Source organism: Arvicanthis niloticus, chromosome 3, assembly GCF_011762505.2.
Source record: "Arvicanthis niloticus isolate mArvNil1 chromosome 3, mArvNil1.pat.X, whole genome shotgun sequence".
Taxonomy (NCBI): Eukaryota; Metazoa; Chordata; class Mammalia; order Rodentia; family Muridae; genus Arvicanthis; species Arvicanthis niloticus.
In genome coordinates this window covers 116,738,305-116,757,273 of record NC_047660.1, presented here as the reverse complement: position 1 = coordinate 116,757,273, position 18,969 = coordinate 116,738,305, and the positions used below count along the sequence as shown (strand labels likewise).

Below are 18,969 nucleotides of genomic sequence, written 5' to 3'. Positions count from 1 at the left end.
AGAGGGAATTTATATTTCAAAATCTCATCCCAGTGATTATTTTTAAAAAGAAAATATATATTATTTTCCATTTATTATCATATCATCTCCTTTGGGATGACATTATTATTAGCATTCAATACTTACCTTCACTCCTGGTACCCCAGCCTCTTATGGCATCCAAACAGAAACAAAGCCTGAAACTCTTGTATGAATTAGTGTTGATACATGCAGATGGGAATACACATATACACACGTGTATGTTTTGTTTATTCCACAGTTATTTTTAAAGGGCAGATTTATTCAAGTTCTTGCCGTTTTACTAATAATTTATCTTCACATTAATGTTTCTAATGATGTTTTACAGTGTAGAATGTTAATCCCTAGCAACGAACACACTACAAGTTTTCAAACATCTGCAAAGAGTAGTACAAGTTTTGATAAGATTTATCATAGAACATTTAAATCCCTTATTTGCGATTATCCCTCCCTCAGTAACAAAATGATCATATTTAATTTGTTGGAATTAAAGCAGTTCAAAATTTTTAGGAATTAAATTCTTTATTAAATTTATTTCTGTCCAATTAATTTAGATCAGTGAAATATTATACGCGACTTAATTATCAGATTTCTAATATACGTACTTCAAGTAGCAACATAAGTATATATAAGTATGGTGTTACCAGAAATCAGTCCCCCAAACTTGAAGCTAAAACATGTAAGTATAAAATTCGATTGGGATCATAGTCACTTAATTATGAGTCTTTTGCTCAAATACTATTCCTTCTATTTTTATCTTGGCAACTAAATTCAGAAATAAACCTTCCCAGTAGGTTCTGCTTCTAACCTATGCTTGTCTAATTACTTTTGGCTCAATACTTCAGCATCCTTTGGCTGCAGTATCCTGTCACTGGTATTTATCTTAGTTGGCTACACCTTTCTCCTTGGCCATTTTTGAAAGCCATGCCAGTCAAATCTCTAAGGACTGTGCTTGATTATGTGAAAGAGCAATCTAGGTAAGATTATGGATTTGAACACATAGGTTGAGGTGGAGAGAGTCTTGGGGATGGAGCAATGGTTCAGCAGTTAAGAGTGGGATGTGTGCTGTTCTTACAGAGGACCTGACCTCAGCTCCCAGGACCCAATCAGATAACTCACAGCTGACCCTGATTCCTGCTACAGGGGATCCAATGCCTCTGGCCTCCATGGACACATGCTGTGATTTGCACATACCCACGCACAGAAATATACACACCTACATGTAATTTTTTTCATATACGTGATTTTTTTTTAAAAGAGAAGGGGAACGCTCCCTATAACCATACTTTCTACTTGTTTGGACATGAATATCAAACAGGAGGTTTTATGAGTGTCCACAGAAGAACTGATCAAAAATCTCTGGCCACTGAGGGAAAATTAGACAGTAGAGAAACAAAATGTACCCTTCAGTAAGATTACCCTATGTGCAAACACTTGGAAAACAGTTGTGCTCAGGGTGCCATGTCTCATCTTGGTATCTCCCAGTAATGGCTCAGCATCCTTACAGCATTTACAGCAGATGCAATGTAAACTCCCTTTAAAAAGAAAAAAAAAAAAAAAAAAAAAAAAACCTGAACTTCATACAACTGTGATTTCTTTTCTTAAATGTCTCTGGCTTTATAAGTTGACTTTCTTACAATGCATTTGCCCCCTTCAATAAAATGGGAGCTTTGTTTCAACCAGCATATCTTTAGAAGAAATGATGAAGAGAAAGGGCTGCTGAGCAAAGATGGGTAGCTGTTGTGATGCTATGTAATGTCTGTAGGAATCTGAATACTACTCTGCCAGCCTCCTTAATTAATGCAAAGATTCCAGGGAAACAAACAAACAAAATCCTTCAACAATCTGCTCTTTAAAGGCTTTCCTCACCAGCTAATTCAAGGAAATACTTTCAGAAGAGCCATTTACTCAACAAATTAAGCAAGAAGAAACAAGGAATCTTTCTCTCCCCACCCCCTTCTTGATGAATTTATGGAGGCTGTTTGTTTAGCAGAGCACTTGGAACTACACAGTGCTTTCCTTGTTGACTATATTCCAGCAGCAGTGGCAGCAGCAATTAACATTGGTTTCCTAGGCAACCATCTCATACCCAACTGAGAAAAACCCTCTTGACAGGAGCATTCTGTCTTAAATTGTTTTGTTTTCCTTTTTCACCAAGTGTACGGTAGACTTATTTGTCATTTCTTTTAACACGCCATTATCATACCCATGATGCTTCAGAGAAGAAACGCTTAGTGGTTTTGATATCCATATGGTTGAATTTACCGTCGGTGCATCTTGGTTCAGTTTTAACAAGCTGCAAGTAATTGACAAAAATATGTGTCCAGGCATATGCCGAATTGCTTGCATTTTGTGTTCACAGTCTAACCGGTGAACCGTTGCTTGTTCGAGAAGGCCCAGCTGCTCCTTCCTGATTCACATCCACAGGCTGCATATTCAAAGACACTTATTGGGTCAACCAACAATGTTACTTAAGAAACAGCTTAGAATTTTCAGAGCTACAGACAGATTGTCAACACCATCAGTTTTATTAATTAACTGGGTTTTAATATATTAATATCATAGCAACCAATGCGTGCTAAGCACAGATCCTGGGCCTGCCTTTAAAATCTTGCCATGATGAAGACTGGGAACAAAAAGGCCCTAGCAATGGTGGAGTATGATCTCCTGGAGGGAAACAAAGGGCTGGAACAGCTGAAAATGCTGAGCTGTGCCACAGAACACTGGTGCAGGGTTAATTTACATATGTTTCATAAGTGCCAGAAGCCTGATATATTGTCTGTCAGCCAAAGCCAGGCATTCAAGCAAGGAGGTATTTCAAATGTTTTCCTAAGTAGAAATATATTACCTCTATGTTCTTTGGACTGATTGGATGTATTTATTGGATAGATCCAATAATCAACAACTTTACAACTTTGTAAAAAGCTATAACATAAATTAGATTCAGGGAGGTCACGTGTAATGTTTTCCTTCCAGTTTATAATCAGATCTACTCAGCTAGGTTCGTTCTTTCTTCCTTCCTTCCTTCCTTCCTTCCTTCCTTCCTTCCTTTCTTCATTTGATTATTTTTACAAATTATTCTTACAATGTTTTCTTAGCTATGTCCTGAGGTCCAGCCAAGTTATTTTCATTATGCATGGAAAATCTCTCATTGTCATGTTGATATTAATGATAAAATTAAAGAATATCACAAGGTTAACATTCAAATACTAAATACTAGTAACTTCTTAATAGCTTACCCTAAAGAACAGTTATCACATAAATAGGTAAAAATATGATAGATGGGTTGTTGGGTGAGTGGATAGGTGGGCAGATGGATAGACAAATGGACTGAAGCAATTAGGTATATATGTAGGATGAAGGAAAAATATTATACATGATTAAATATATGAAAGTAATATGTATAGACATCAGATAAAAATCATAGTTTTTATAATTTTATTATCATTCTGATTTTATGATTGTCATGCTTCATCTTTTGTGTTTCTTTGGAACATTTATCCTTAATCTCCCCTGAACTTACCCAAACCCTGAGTGGATTTGCTCCTGTCCCAGGAGCCAGGCAGTGGAGTGGCAGAGCCTACCCAGGAGAGCTCTGATTGCATATTTCTGCTGGGAAAAAGCCATCTCTCACTCTGTAGGGAAAACTCCAATTGCTATCCTGTTGATACGTTCCTTTGCTTCCTTGAAGGAAGATTGTAAGTTCACTGAACCAAATGAAACTCTCAGAGCTCCTGTTCATGGTCATATATTCCCAAATACACTATGAAATATTAAATAGAAGGTATATTCTTTTCTATTTGAAAACTATTATTATTTATTAATATTCCAAACAACTAGTTTTGTTTTTCAGTTAAACCAGTTATAAAATTGACTCCTATATTACCAGATTATTCTTTTAAAGGCATATTTTTTTTTTATCAAAAATGGGTGCTGAGAATTGCACCCAAGATCTTAAACAAGTGAGAAGAACACCATATCACTATATCTGTAGCTCCGAGTAAATTTTTTTCTTTATTTTTAAGTCATTTGTGCTCTTTCGGAATTTTTCCTCCAATAATTTATTTTTAATTTTCTTTACATCCCAATCACAGCCCCCCCCCCATCTCTTCCCAGTCCCACTCTTACAAATCTCTCCCTCATTGTTCTCCTCCCTTCTGCTCAGAAAAGGGGGAGCCTCCCTTGGCTACCACCCCACCCTGGGACATCTGGTTCCAGCAATACTAGGAACATTCTCTCCCACTGAGAGCCATCCAGGTAGTCCCATTAGGGGGAGGAGATCCAATGGCAGGGAACAGAGACCAAGCCAGCCCCCACTTTACTTGTTAGGGGTCCCATATGAGAGTCAACCCCTGACACTATTCATAGTACTCTGCTATGCTTGCAGACAGGAACCTAGCATAACTGTCTCCTGCGAGCCTTCATCCTGATAAATTCCTTTAAAAGTAAAAGTTTGTCAAGCTTTCTCAGATCACATTAAAATTATTTTCCAACAATTAGGATTAAACGTATAGAAAAATCAAATCACCTCATTCTTAAGTTATGTCCAATTGTGAACCAAAAGTACATTTCCAAATTAGTTTTCTGTCAACCAAAAATAACAAAATTAAAATCTCCTGTGATTTCTTTTCCAAAATAAACTGAAACTAAATTACTGCTCACCAGTGAAACATAATACTGAGGATATGGTATGTTTTGTTTAGGAGGAATGTGACTACCTTGGCCAGAGGCATGCCTTGGGTTCTCACCTCACTGTCTCTTCTAAGACTGTTTTAAAAACCGTTCATAATAAAATGGCCACAATATTATTTTTGGCTATTTTGTATAAATACATTCTTTATGTATCAAGTTCCATTATGTTATAAACAATTAAAGTAACTCTTGGTTGATACCAACATACAGTCCTACATAAAAGACTGAAATACTGTTAAACTGTTCAGTTATAATTTTATAGCATAAGCTAATGATACTTGTGCTTTTGTATTATTTTTCCCAAATAAAGCAGGCTTTAATTAATATTTAAAAATTTTCAAACTAGGGGAGTTAATTAAAACTCAAGTACTTGGGATTCTAATTTAAATGATACTATTATAAAAATAAGTCAAATTCTTCAAAACATATGAAGTAAATTTGTAAAGTTGGCAACTATAGTGTTCAGTATGAATTGTCTCTAGTTTATGTAAATAATATGAACAAAAACTTTGATGTTCATTTTCTACCTTTTCACTAAATAAATAAATTGTGTTAAGTATCCATCCAGTCTAGCAAATAACTCAATGACAAAGGCATCAAGAATTATGTACATAGCAAAGGAAATCACCCAGGACTGTGGGTGTTTTCCAAGTAAGTAAGTGACATGTCTTAGCACAGTTCCCTGTGAGCTATGCTAAGTGCCACAGGAGAACATTAAGTTGTACATTAATGCTAATAGGAATACCTATGAATGATCCAGAAGACAGGGTTCCATGCTATCCCAATGTCTCTATGATGCCTGTTTTACCTCTTGTTTTACTCTCAATTTCCCATAAGACATTGGGATCCTAGAAGAAACATTCTCAATTGATGTGTCTTAAACATTAGACTGGTTTTGAACAATTAATGGGTCTGTGAATTCTCTAAACCTAAAATTATTTTTTAATAGCATCGAGCAATTCTTGAAGCTACCTGACTGGACTCCTGGTCATTATATGTTCTTTCATTGCTGTTTCTTTGCAGAGGAGGTATCTGCAAGGATAGTTCAAGTAGTCACAGCTGAAGCTGTAGCAGTCCTGAAAGGTGAACAAGAGAAGGAAGCCCAACACAAGGACCAGCCTGCAGCTCTGCCTTTAGGTAAATAAGAAGAGCCTAACTCAGGACGAGCATTTGCTGCCCCTTGTCACAGCATAAAGCATACATGCTGAAGAGATATATTCTACTTTATACATACTTTGTATATATGTCATTCACCTGTCACCTCTCCTAGAAGCAGGAGGACCTGTTGAGTCCTCAGTGGTTTCACTGGGATGTTTTGGCAGGTTTTATTTTAGGGTGAAATATCTGGTGTTAGACATGATGACCTTCCTTTAAAAAAAAAATAGAGATTTTATGACTCCGTGTACATAAAGAGAGTAAACTGAAACTTACAAATGACAGTCTCTCCTTGTGGGTTCATCAACACAAATCCAGTAGCTAGAGATCTGATAGAATCGTCAGTGATTGAATCGCATGGGAGAGACTGACCTTGTGATTTGAGAATTGACCACATAGCTCATCTAAAGGGCACTTCAATAGGCTTGCCCTTTTCCAGGGTCATAAATGCCCTTCAGTGCTATGGTGGTATGTAACAGATAATCACTGAGAAGGGCACTCAGCCAAAGTTTGCTGCCATGCACAGAGAAATAGATGATCCAGAATTTAAATGTAGATATGTAAGTAGATACATAAATACATAGATACATACATGATAGATAGGTCATAGATGCAATGATAAATTACAGATTCATGATTGATTGATTGATTGATTGATACATAGCTAGAAGATAGACACGGATACATGCATGGAAGGACATAGCTACATATACAAATTATAGATAGAGAGTTGATAGATCATAGATAGGTGTGTGTGTGTGTGTGTGTGTGTGTGTGTGTGTGTGTGTGTGAAAATAATGGAAGAAGACTTTTTAGGATTCAGCGTATTTATTTCATAGACACATATGCCCAATATGCCAAAAGTTATGGATTCTAAATCCTAAAGATATTTTCCAGTTTTATATAGTTCAATGAATCCTTAATATTTGTTTTTCTGATTAAGAGTTCTTGAAGTGTCTATTAAAAATAAACCATGAGAATATCTTTCTTTCCTTGATTAAGAGCTTAGAATATAGTCAGTGTGTGTCAGTCTGGTGTCTTGATTATCAAGGACTATCTTTCTCATGAGTAGAAATGGAAAAAGTTCCTAACTTTAAACATTAACCTTTAATCTAGCATTCACTCCTGTTCTTTGTTACTCTGCAATAAAACTAAAGTTTTAAAATATAAAGTCTTAATAATATGTGACACAAATTCCAAAGAGCCAAGGTACTAAACACTGTTGTCACAAAGCCACCGCTACTAAGTTAACCACTGTATTATGAAACTTCGGTTCATATAATCTATAAAATAAATTCAGCTACTGTCATTAATTGAGAACTATTTCCCTTGAAGTTCCTTCCCTGAATAGAAAGGTCATGAGAATGACCTTATCCAGGAAGACATCAGAGGTGGTTCAGATCCTTTCCCTCCATAATAATTCACTGGGTCACCAAAGCCAGAAGGTGGCTCAACTCCCACTAGTTGGGTATAGCTTGTCTGATGAGTACCAAGTCTGTACCACCTTCACTTTTCCTTTCTGAACACAAAAGAGAAAAGAGATTACACCTTAAACTGAGGGTAAACTGTTATTGAAAATGTTTTCAAATATTATTTTATGAATGATCAATATAATATCTGTTTCTAGACCTAGCAGAACATTCAGACTGTTGTTTTTAATTGGACAATTCTAATCCAAACCACCATGCTTACCTGGATGTATTTTAATGTAGTATCTCGGGGCTAAATGAAACACCTTATTAATTTTACAACTACATCTTGTGGCAGAATTTCTTTTTCATGTGTGTCTAATTCATTTTTTTATGGGGAAAGTGGCTTTTAAAATACAGAATGTTTATCTTATAAGTTGTTAACATGTAAATTGGGTGAAAGATAGAGTGTCATGGGAGCCTGTTTGTAGATTGGAGGACCACTGGACATACAGAATTAATTGTTCTATCTCGTTTATCCACTTTTGACCTGTAGCAGCTGAAGAAACAGCTAATCTGCCACCCTCCCCACCACCATCGCCAGCCTCAGAACAAACAACTGCAGTGGAGGAAGGTAAGGTCTTGCTTGGCCTTGCAGGGTTGAGTCTTTCAAAAAAGCACAAATAGTAGACTCCAGTCTACAGCCAGAGACGCTGGTGCCAGGTAATAATGTAGACCAGAACTGGTACTGCTACAGATAATCAAGAAGAAAATAAGCATGTGACTGAAAATAGAGAAAACTTTTCTACATAAAAAAAAAAGATTAGGAGCATGATGAATATTAGGTAAATGGGAACATTGACCATGTGAGGAAAACTTTGTGTTCAAGTTGCTAGAATAATTATAAGCAGTTAATTTAACGTGGAGATGTTGGATAGACATGATACAATCCTTCTATGACTGAAAAGAAATAGCAGATATAACCCCTTGTGATGGTGGGAGTCAGTATTTTCTTATGGAAGTGTCAGAAATTAGGTATTCCACTCACTGTTACATTGCTGAGAACTTCCCCAGGCCCTGCCCTATAGCAAACTCTCAACACATATTAATAAATACAGCACAAAGCTTATGAATGAACAGATACAGAGAGCAGTGAACCAGAAGCTGAGAGCGCGGCTGCTTCCCCACTGAGACCTGCTACCCTCCATGAATACATTCATGCACTTGCGGCTTGTCAGCACTTTAGTTCTCCTTGACAATCAGAGGGATGCCTTGAAGAACATTCATTCAGAATTTGAGATGAAAGGCGCTCGATTACACTGCTGCAGCCTTTGGCTGAGACTTGGAGTACACACAGAGACTAGCTAAGCTATGTAAAAGGAACACTGGTGGCTTGCTCTCAGTTTCTTACACCAAGCCTATTTTATTTCTTTTTTTTCCCTCATTTACTCTTTATTTTGTTGTCACTGCATATCATCGGCATATAAAAGATGCATAACATTGATCACTAAATATTTATCATTTTATAATTTGTAATCTGATTCACTTCAATATCTCCTAGATATAGGAAGCTAAATTTTTCAGCTACATATTGTTAACATTGCAATTTTTTAGCCACAGATTTATAAACACCACCTTTTCTTGTTTAGCAAGCCTTTTCTTAATTGAGACTACCCTCCTCCTGACTTGATACTTGAAATAACATTAAATAAGAAAAATCATTATATGAGGGGGGGGAAGATTTGGCAAGTGTAGTTAGTGTGTAACACCTATTGGTTATTAGTTAATCTCCTTAAATGTGATTGATAATGTCATTCATACATCTGAAAGATTCTCTTTGGACTTGTGTTTTTCTGGTCATCTGGGCCATAGTTACTGAATACCTATAGTGAGTGTCCCAGGAGCTTTTCAAATTCTGAGCAAATACTTGAGGCCAAAACCTAGACGATCCTTGCTTTCAAAGGGATAACCACATAGAGAACAGGAATGAAGTAAATAGGTTTACAAATATTTCAATGGACTATCTCCAGCAACAATAAGGACAGCAGCCTCCAGAAAGAACAGCAAGGGAATCCTTCTTTTACTGTATGGCTAGTTCTAAAATAAGAGAAATATTGGTAGATCACAGATGAGAAAGGCAGTGCAGAGGATACAGGATGCACAGTTTGATACTGATGGATGAAAAGATGCCATTTCTAGGGCGGGAGGCCATGGTTAACATATAGGGGAAAAGGGAGAAAGGATTAAGGAAATAGAGAGAGGGTAGTAACCAGTTTGAGCCAAGGGCCTCGATTTCATTCTAGATGCAGTAAGAAGCTATGTGTGACAATTGTATACCTCTCAGGTCACTGACTATGTTTCTGAGCTTCTACTTAAAACCATTAGAGTGCCTGAGAATCCTCTTAACCCAGAAAGGATTATGAGGTTGACAGAGCTGATCCACTCTGAAAGTTTGCTGGAGGTAGAAATTATTATTGACTCCTCTCATTCAATGGGAATAGTAGCAGAAAAGGAAGTAAATTCCTCCCACCCATCTGTGGTTCCACCTAATATCCTCCTTTCAGAAAACACAATGAAGAAGACATGGACTCACTTTCATCTCAGAGTTACTCAGTCGTCAGCTTTCCAAGATGTAAAGAATTGCCTTACCCAAAATTGTTCCTCTACAGTCAGGGAAGACAGTAGCTCCCTTCTCATCACAAACAATTCAGAGTTACTTTCCAGCCTCCTTTCATTTTCCATTTACTTTTTCAAAAGACACATTAAAGTACATAAAGATCTAATTATAGGTAACCACCTTTGAGTTATATAAAAAGATATATGTTTATTAATTAAAAGACACATGATAATCTCATCTTTAGTATGTGAAAGGATCTGTTTGTTGATCCTTTATCTCAAACCACAAAAAATTAATGTTCAACAAGTAACAGATTTCTAAAAATAATAATAATAATAATAATAATAATAATAATAATAATAATTTTAAAAAACAAGATAGTGACAAGCCACAAGAAAAGAAGGAACTGTTTGATTTCTTAATCAAGTTTTCAATGAGATTTTAAAGACTCAGTCTGGTGTACTGCTCAAAGCAGATCTGCTGAGAGAGAGAACAGGTGGGCTTCATCGCTTTGTCTACAAGATTATTTTCCTTCCTAAACACAAGCTGTCCCGGCAGCTTTGAGGGCATAAAGACAGCCACTGTCTGACCCTGTATGGAAACAGAAGAGAGCGCTTACATTCAAGCTGAGTAAATGGGTGGCTCTAAGAACATACTTCCTTTTTAAATATCAGAAATTTTTTTAAAAAGTTCCCTTACCAAAGGGAAAGCTTACACTGAAAATAATTTGATGTTCATCATTTTACAAATATCTGTGTATTGTAATTAATATAATATCAGTATTCCCAGAACGGCTGGCTATGGGGGATACATTGAGAAGAGATTTTATTGAAAGAAGAGTTTGACAAATATCTCACCTAGGAAGAAGAGCATGGTGCTGCTATGCAGGGCTCTATTAGAATGTCTTTTCACTAACTGTCCTACTCCTTGATCTAGTCATAACAGCTATCATTTGGCCTAAGCTGTTAGAATATGGAAGCCTGTACAAATACAAGAATATACTCTGAGCCAGGGATCCTTCTGCTTGTCACGTTGGATCCAGAATTCTGGGTGTTATTTTCCAGTTATTTTCCATGGATATAGCAATATAATCATTGCTATCTGAAAGTAGTTTTTTTCTCCATGCCATTCAGGGGTACGAGTTACCATCAGGAAACTGAGGAATCTTTGGTCAAAGTTTGCAAAATGGAGAAAGGCTCACAGATGGTGAAGAACATTGTACATAGGGGTTAGCTGCCCACTGCTTGTACCATAGGGCCACAACAATCGATACCCCCATGAAACCTAGTTTTTCATAAATCTGACTAAGAATTTGTTCCAAAATGGTCTGACTAACCACAGCTGAGTTTGAAGTAACAAGTCATAGTTTTGCTCAATATAAAATTTTAAATGTGTTAATAATATATTCCTCAGTTAAAACCAGCTGAACTTCATTTCTGAAATCTGTAGTTATGTAAAAGAGCAGTTATATTGAAAAGGCCACATTGTTAACTTGAGTAGATTGTTTTATCATGAAAATAGAGTCCGGAAAGCATGCTTTCTTAGAGTGAGGGACAAGTGCCCTTGATTGGTTTCTTAAGCCATGAAAGCTGCTGGTAACAGTGAGTTCAAATTTTCCCTAAGTTTCTCAACTCCAAGTTCAAATATCAAATTAAGGTAGTGAAGAAAACTCGAAACTGAGTATCTGGAAGACACAGTGCAGACACGTATGTGGTCACATGCAGGATCATTAACAACACTTGCCCCCAAGCCCAGGGACCCGAGTTTAATCCCTAGGGCCCACACTGTGGAAGGAGAGAACCAAGTTGTCCTCTGACTTCCACATGCATACCATAGTGTGCACCCCAACAGTACAAATACATACATACATACACACACACACACACACACACACACACACACACACACACACGCGCGCATGATATGTAAATAATATTTTGTATAGTTGCACATTATGCTTGGCAGTTTCACACATATCTCCTCCTTTATTTCTTCCAGCAACCTAGAGATATAAAGATTTACATGTTTTTTCAGGGATATCATTTTCTACATCTGGATAAATGACTTAGCTAGAATTTATATCTAATTACAAATCAGTGTCTTCCAACTAATTCCCTGAAGGTGTCTCCTTAGGGTTGTTGTGATAGGACTGCAGAAATCCTTGCCTTCAGATAGGAATTCTGTTAGAAGCTACTGCTCTGATGTCAATTTTTATAAAACTTCTCCCAACTGCATACTTGATTCCATATTCATTTTTTCCTCATTCATTGATTTGTTTTTAATTATTTACTCATCTCTAATGGGTGGTAACCAAAAGCATCTGCCATATGCAGTTCATTGCTCTAACAAATGAGACTCGTGCACTACTCATACTTAGCCATCCCCACCCTTCAACTGCCTCCCCCCACTCCAACCACACACCACTTCCTAGCTTAGCTCTGGAGTTTGCATCATAGATGCTATTTGCTCACAAGTTTTGAGCAGAAACTTGGAGTTCTTAGAGCACACAGTTCTAGGAGAGGTCTGGACTTTGCCGAGTGTCCCGTAGGAAGACTGCCTTCATGAAAAGATAGACTAAAGAGACATGATCTTTCCACTGCAGCCATTAAAGCTCCATAAAAGGCCACAGATGTTTCTGCCATTCTGGGATTAAAATAAGTGTTCATAATAGAAAACTGTCACTTCTTTTGAGTTATTACAGACTTCTGAGCTGTTTTTATGTCTTGGCACTTAAAACAGGACAAAGATGACCACAGAGGCCGAATCCTTCAGCAAAGTTGAAACATCCTTGAGTACCTACCAATCACCTCTTCACTGCCAGCCCTCAGTTCTCGGTGTTGGCGTTTGGGTTGTAGTCTTCTTTGCTTCCCAGAAAGCGAATGTTGAAAAGCAGAGAAATGCAAATCTCACTTTTACTTACCTGATGGCCCATGACATTGGTTGAGCAGAATAGACATTTTATAAGTAATTTGCAATCATGAGAAGCCTGGGTGTGGTCCACTGGAGGAACACGTGACTGACAGGGACACATCACAAGCCCAGAACTACCATCTAATCTTTGTTGCAGACCAGATCCTGAAAAACTATCTGCTCAGCTGCTACTAAGAATAGCAAATGCCACGGGGTTCTTTCCCGTGGTATACTAAATACCATGGCTGATGGGTTTCTGAGCATGCAGCCAGAAACAACTTCCCTGGAACTATCAATAACTTGTTGGCTGATTAATAACTAACATGCTAAAGAGATTAAAAACATTCTGTCTATAGAGCATTATTTTAATATACTCGTGTTTTCAAACCTATTTCCAGTTGCCAGTACTTAGCTGTTGAACAAAGTTACAGTCCTTAAAATACAGTGCATTTGCAAAACAGTGCCATCATACCACATGTTTGTAGTTGAAAGGTTAACTACACAGAGAGATACTATAGGTTTCATTTCTGTTGCTGAGGGTGACAACCTTTAACTCATGTCTAAATATAAGTAATAGTGATTAGTGACTGCCCTAGTAGCCTGGACATAAGTTTGAGAGACAGCATCTATATCAAAAGCCAAATGGAGTTCATTCAAAATGTTCCTAACTCTCACTGACTCATAGAAGTCCAAATACCCCTAAGCAGACTAATCTACAATGTGACCTTAAAGAAATGTATTGCTTTCTTGTTGAAATCATTAACTAAGACTTAAATTAAAATGCTAAGTATTTGTACATGACTAGATAAAGTTTCAAACAGAAGCCTTTTCCCCAATAACCGATCAGACCATGGTACTCTGACAATGTCTCTCTTTCTTAATTTCTATAGTATTGATGAATAACTTAGAATCTACCTTCAGGAAGGAGGTTCTTTCAAGGAATGCATTTGTTTTGTGACACTTTGTTTCTGTCCCAATATTTCCTTGGTTATTCTGAATTACTGGAGGGGAATGTGCAGATAATTTCTATTTCTCAGCAGGGCTCTCGGTGTTTTTTTGTTTGTTTGTTTGTTTGTTTGTTTTTCTTAGATCAATGGCAAAATTTCCTAAGTGGTAGTTTAAATTAAGTTCCCAGCAAAGCATGCACCGTTCACTAGCTCCCATCATCCATCAGCTCGGTCTGTCTCAGCCCCTTCCATCCAGCTGTGCCGCTTTGGTGACACCTCTGTGTCCTTCTGTAGGTGTCCGTCTCGTCTGTCTGATCTCATGTCTGTCTTGTCCAGTTCTCCCTGCAGTTTCTTCCTGTGTGTCTGTTTGTAGATGAAGGGGCTGAGGATCAAGTGGGTCCTCTACACAGGTTCCCCAGCCATGAACCTGCCACCAGCGGGGAGAGGCGTAGGCTTCTAGCCCCCTCCATCTCCGTGTCTGTGCCCGATGATGAGCCTTACAATTCGGATGAGGAGTACTATGAACATCCTTTGTTCAGCTCAGAATGGACTAGTGTGCCCCCCAGTGTCACAGCGCAGAGCGCACAGGCCCACTTAGGCCAGGAGAAAGGTGAACAGGAGCATGGTGCCCTTTTGCTCCTCCTCCCCAGCCTGCAGCTCTGTCCACATACATCACCATGTTCAGTGTGCTTTCATGTGGGGGGTGGTGGGGAGCATCGGCCTGTTTTGTCCACATGAGAATGAAGTCCCTATATAAGGAGTTATCCTTTTCTTTTTTTTTTTTTTTTTTTTTTTTTTCATTTTTGCTCCTGTGAGTGGGGAAGGGAGAAGAAAAGGGAACAAGAAATAAATTGATTAAAGTGGGGTGCCTTTCTGTTCATTTCAAATACATTATTTGGTAAGAAGATATTATTTACCTAAACTGAAGAAAATGATCCTATTGTTATTTGATATCCCTCTACCTTGGATATGAACTATTACTAGGGCCAGCCTTAAATGGAAGCCACCTTTTTACTACCATATTCACATATTTGAGCTTGTTAAAAAAAGAAAGAATAAAGAACCTACTTAGAGCAGGAAAAATGCTATGGGGTGAGTATATGTTTACAAGTCAATAAGTCAGAACCTGTGGATGGAGACTTCCAACGTATCTGTATCTCAGCTCACCTCAGCAGAGCTGGAAGGAAATGAAGGATTTGATTCAGAGCCTTTGTTTTATAAAGCTGGGCTGCCTGTGTATAATTGGCTCTCCTGAAAGTGATGTTGAGTAATGGTGAGTGGCTATTTGTGCTATTTGCTCAATTTCAACAGGGAATAGATAGATAGATAGATACATAGATAGATAGATAGATAGATAGATAGATAGATAGATAGATAGATAGATACATAGATACATAGATAGATATATACATACATACATACATAGATACATAGATAGATATATACATAGATACATACATACATACATACATACATACACAGAGATACATAGATAGATACATAGATTCATAGATAGATACATAGATACATAGATAGATAGATAGATAGATACATAGATACATAGATACATAGATAGATACATACATACATACATACACACACAGAGATACATAGATAGATACATAGATTTATAGATAGATACATAGATAGATACATAGATAGATAGATAGATACATAGATACATAGATAGATAGATACATACATACATACACACACAGAGATACATAGATAGATACATAGATAGATTCATAGATAGATAGATACATAGATAGATACATAGATACATAGATAGATATATAGATAGATACATAGATAGATATATAGATATATACATAGATAGATAGATACATAGATAGATACATACATACATACATACATACATAGATTCATAGATACATACATAGATAGATTCATAGATAGATAGATAGATAACATAGATACATAGATAGATACATAGATACATAGATAGATGCATAGATAGATAGATACATAGATAGATAGATAGATAGATAGATAGATAGATAGATAGATAGACAGATAGATGAAAGTACAACTAAAATAATATTTTAGCTTAAACAGAAATGTTCTCAGGTGAGGACAGTGACTTGCTTGGTACAGAAGAGCTCCCCACATAGGACAACGTGTGGTGACAGGACATAGGACAGGCATTTCCAAGGCAACAAGGAATCCACTCCAAGCTCACCAGTACATTCATGACAGTGAGCATCTCCCAAAGTCCTTTTGAAAAGCAGTGGGCTCCAAAAGCTCTGATACCCCAAGAAATATATCCAGCATGACATACCCTTTCCAGAGTGAACTAAGAGTGAGAAGATTCTGTGGGAGGTTTTTAATTAAGAGATAGGTAAAAGGGCCACAAATAGACCTAATTAGAAATTTAAAATGTTCAGGCCAAAATATTACATGGATTTGAAAACATGTAAGTTAACTTGGCTATATTTCATTAGTAAGCTGGTCTTGGTGAAGTTAAATATGTTTAAAGTTCTTTTAAATAGAATCAAAATCTGTGCACTTTAAAGGAATTCCTAAATAACAAGGAAGAATTGGAATTTTTTAAATGTCCCCTACAAATTTAAATTACAGATACACAAATATCTGCATGGGAGCTGGAGAGATGTCTCAGTAGTTAAGAGCACTGACTGCTCTTCCAGAGGTCCTGAGTTCAATTCCCAGCAACCACATGGTGGCTCACAACCATCTGTAATGGGATCTGATGCCCTCTTCTGGTGTGTCTAAAGACAGCGAGAGTTTGCTCATATACATAAAATAAATAAATCTTAAAAGAAAATTTAAAAAAAACCAAATACCTGCATGGTAAATGCATAAAGATAGATGAGGCAGCTCTCCCATCATTCAGTATTTCTTTTAAAGAAAAGAAAATTTCTTCCCTTCCCATCTGTGGTGTTTCCCACAGGGCCTATTGTACAATGTCTAATTGTTTTGGGGAAATACCATAAGAAACTTCCCACTGCAGACTCCTAAAACAGCTTCCTTTCATTTATTAAAGGGTAAAGTGGATTTACTTATTTTTATGGAGATTTGAATTGTAAATGAGAGACAAATGAATAAAATAATTCATGGCCTTCAGAAGCTGTTTGCATTTAAAGGCTGACTTTTTTCCTGTGTTATTTACACTTTCGGGGGATATTTTTGTCAGTCTGGATGCCTCTCAGTCATCTTTCCTTAGTGGTTTTATTTTGAATTGCATAGTAAGATTGTATTGCTGATATGGACACATTCTCTTAGTACCTTTACAGGAACTCTTACTAAGTAATATGAAAACAGTTGTATATGAAGAAAAAATACTTTTGTAAATGATAAAGTTTTGAAGTTAAAAGGTATTTTACTTCCAATAGTTATTTTCCTAAGCACCACATAATTCAGCAGAGGCAACATAAGCTGACTTTTATGGCCCTTCCTTATAAATACTGCACCCAGAGTGCTCTGATGGACTCTGTCAGAACTGTTAAGCAATTGAGTAGGTATCACTCTGAGGCTAAGCCTATTTTATTCCTGAAATTGTTTGGCAAAGATTATACATTTTTAAACAAAGCAGTAGGGAATTCTTACATAGGGACTTCCTCCATGGGAGAAAACAGCCCCTGTCTAACCAATCAGAAGGCTTTTCTCAGCGTAGCAGTACATCTTTCTCCTCATCACCATCTGTTGGGGCAACACCATCATCTCTAATACCCAGCAAGCCATCCTCTTTGTTGTTCATCGTACTTCCATTCCCACTAAGGATGATCAAACCACAAAACCCTTTCAGCTCTCGAGTTTTAAAATGTGGAGTACAGCCTTTTCATTAGAGTTCTTAAAGGCCTTTCTATCATCAGATTATACATCATAGTTTTCCAGCGAGTACATAATGTGTCTGTCGTTCGGTTATTAATTTGCTCATCCAGATGGGAAAGGAAAAATACGCCTGATGCGGCAGAGAGTTTATATAAATGGGGCTGAAAGTGTTCCATCAATAATATTTCTGTCCTTTCGTGTGTTGTTCTGTGGTCATGATGTCAACATCTTTTTCATCCCCAAGAAGAAGAAACTCTAGAGGGTGCGATGGCTGAGGAAATGAAGCCTGCTGCCCTTCCTGGGGAAGAGTGTGGGGCTGCTAAACCCTCAGACAACCCCCAGGGCCTCAGTGAGGGCCGAGTGGAGTCTAGCACAGAGGCGCAGATAGTTCCAGAAGACAGTGCCCTGGCAGGGGCTCCTCATGAGAAAAGTGTTAAAGAGGTCATGGAGGTGGCTCCAGAAGTAAAAATCCCTTCCTCTGCCAAGGAAGGTGTGTGTCTATCAGGATTTGCATGTGTCCTGCAAATGCTGCCTTGCCGTGGATCTCACTAAGCGAATGCCTTTCCAACGCTGGTCCACCCCGCGCTAAGTCTTCTCATGATCATAAGACCACCATCTCAGGCTTCGAGGAGCAGAGAGTGTGGCTTGCACAGGTGCTATGAGAGCTTGGTTGCCCCGCCCCCGCCCCCGCCCCCGCCCCCCGCTGCTGGTTGTCCTTTGCCATGATACAATACGCTTTGCCGCAGGCTGATGATGCTGTGTGAACTCTTCTTGGTTTATCCCCCTCCCTCCTCATCGCCAGTGTTTGCCAGTCACATTGCTAATACATGTTATTATTTTGTTTTTATGTTTGAGGACAGCAATCCATATGCTTTTCTTTTCAAACCCCAGAGCTGGATTTTCGCGCACACAGGCTTAAATGATAGAATCGCTTTTGTTTGCAGCCGCAGAGTGCATTGTTTTTATGCTTCAACAAATGCTGGTTTGGTTTCCTTCAGAGACCCTGTTGGTGCTTCTCTTGTCATTGTCTCTCCAGGGCAGCCAACCCCTTCATCATGCCTGTGTCGCTTGAGTTTCCATTCATCTAGCCTTCATTACAAGTTTAAAATATTTTGTTACTCTCATTACAACAGGACACACAAGTCTATCAGATCATAATAAACCCATCTTCAAGAGAGTCACTGTCAAAAATGTCTCCAGATAAGGACACCTAGCTCTAGTGATCACAGGAAATGATTTAAAATATAACTGGGACCCCAAAAACTCTTGGATTGGCATATCAATAAAATCAAGAGCATGGTATTTATTTGATGTCAAGATTATCTGGGGCCCATACTAGCGAACTAGTCATGTCCAGGGAATGAAGTCAGAAACCTGGGGAGAAGGATATTATAATAGTTGATTCTTG

At 37.7% G+C, this 18,969-nt stretch overlaps 1 protein-coding gene across 28 annotated transcripts in view; it reads left to right on the top strand.

Annotated features, from left to right (window-relative positions):
• The window catches only part of Map2 (microtubule associated protein 2), a 249,074-nt gene that overhangs the window by 200,867 nt on the left and 29,238 nt on the right, over nt 1-18,969 (top strand). For 12 of the 28 annotated variants that reach the window (XM_076931754.1, XM_076931752.1, XM_034497160.2 and 9 more), the window contains 2 exons: nt 5,734-5,847; nt 7,831-7,908. In XM_076931754.1, coding sequence (XP_076787869.1) covers nt 5,734-5,847; nt 7,831-7,908 — 192 coding nt within the window. Of the gene's footprint in view, nt 1-5,733; nt 5,848-7,830; nt 7,909-17,805; nt 18,052-18,969 lie in introns of all 28 variants that reach the window. The other 16 variants (XM_076931748.1, XM_076931750.1, XM_076931746.1 and 13 more) reach the window with 4 other exon arrangements.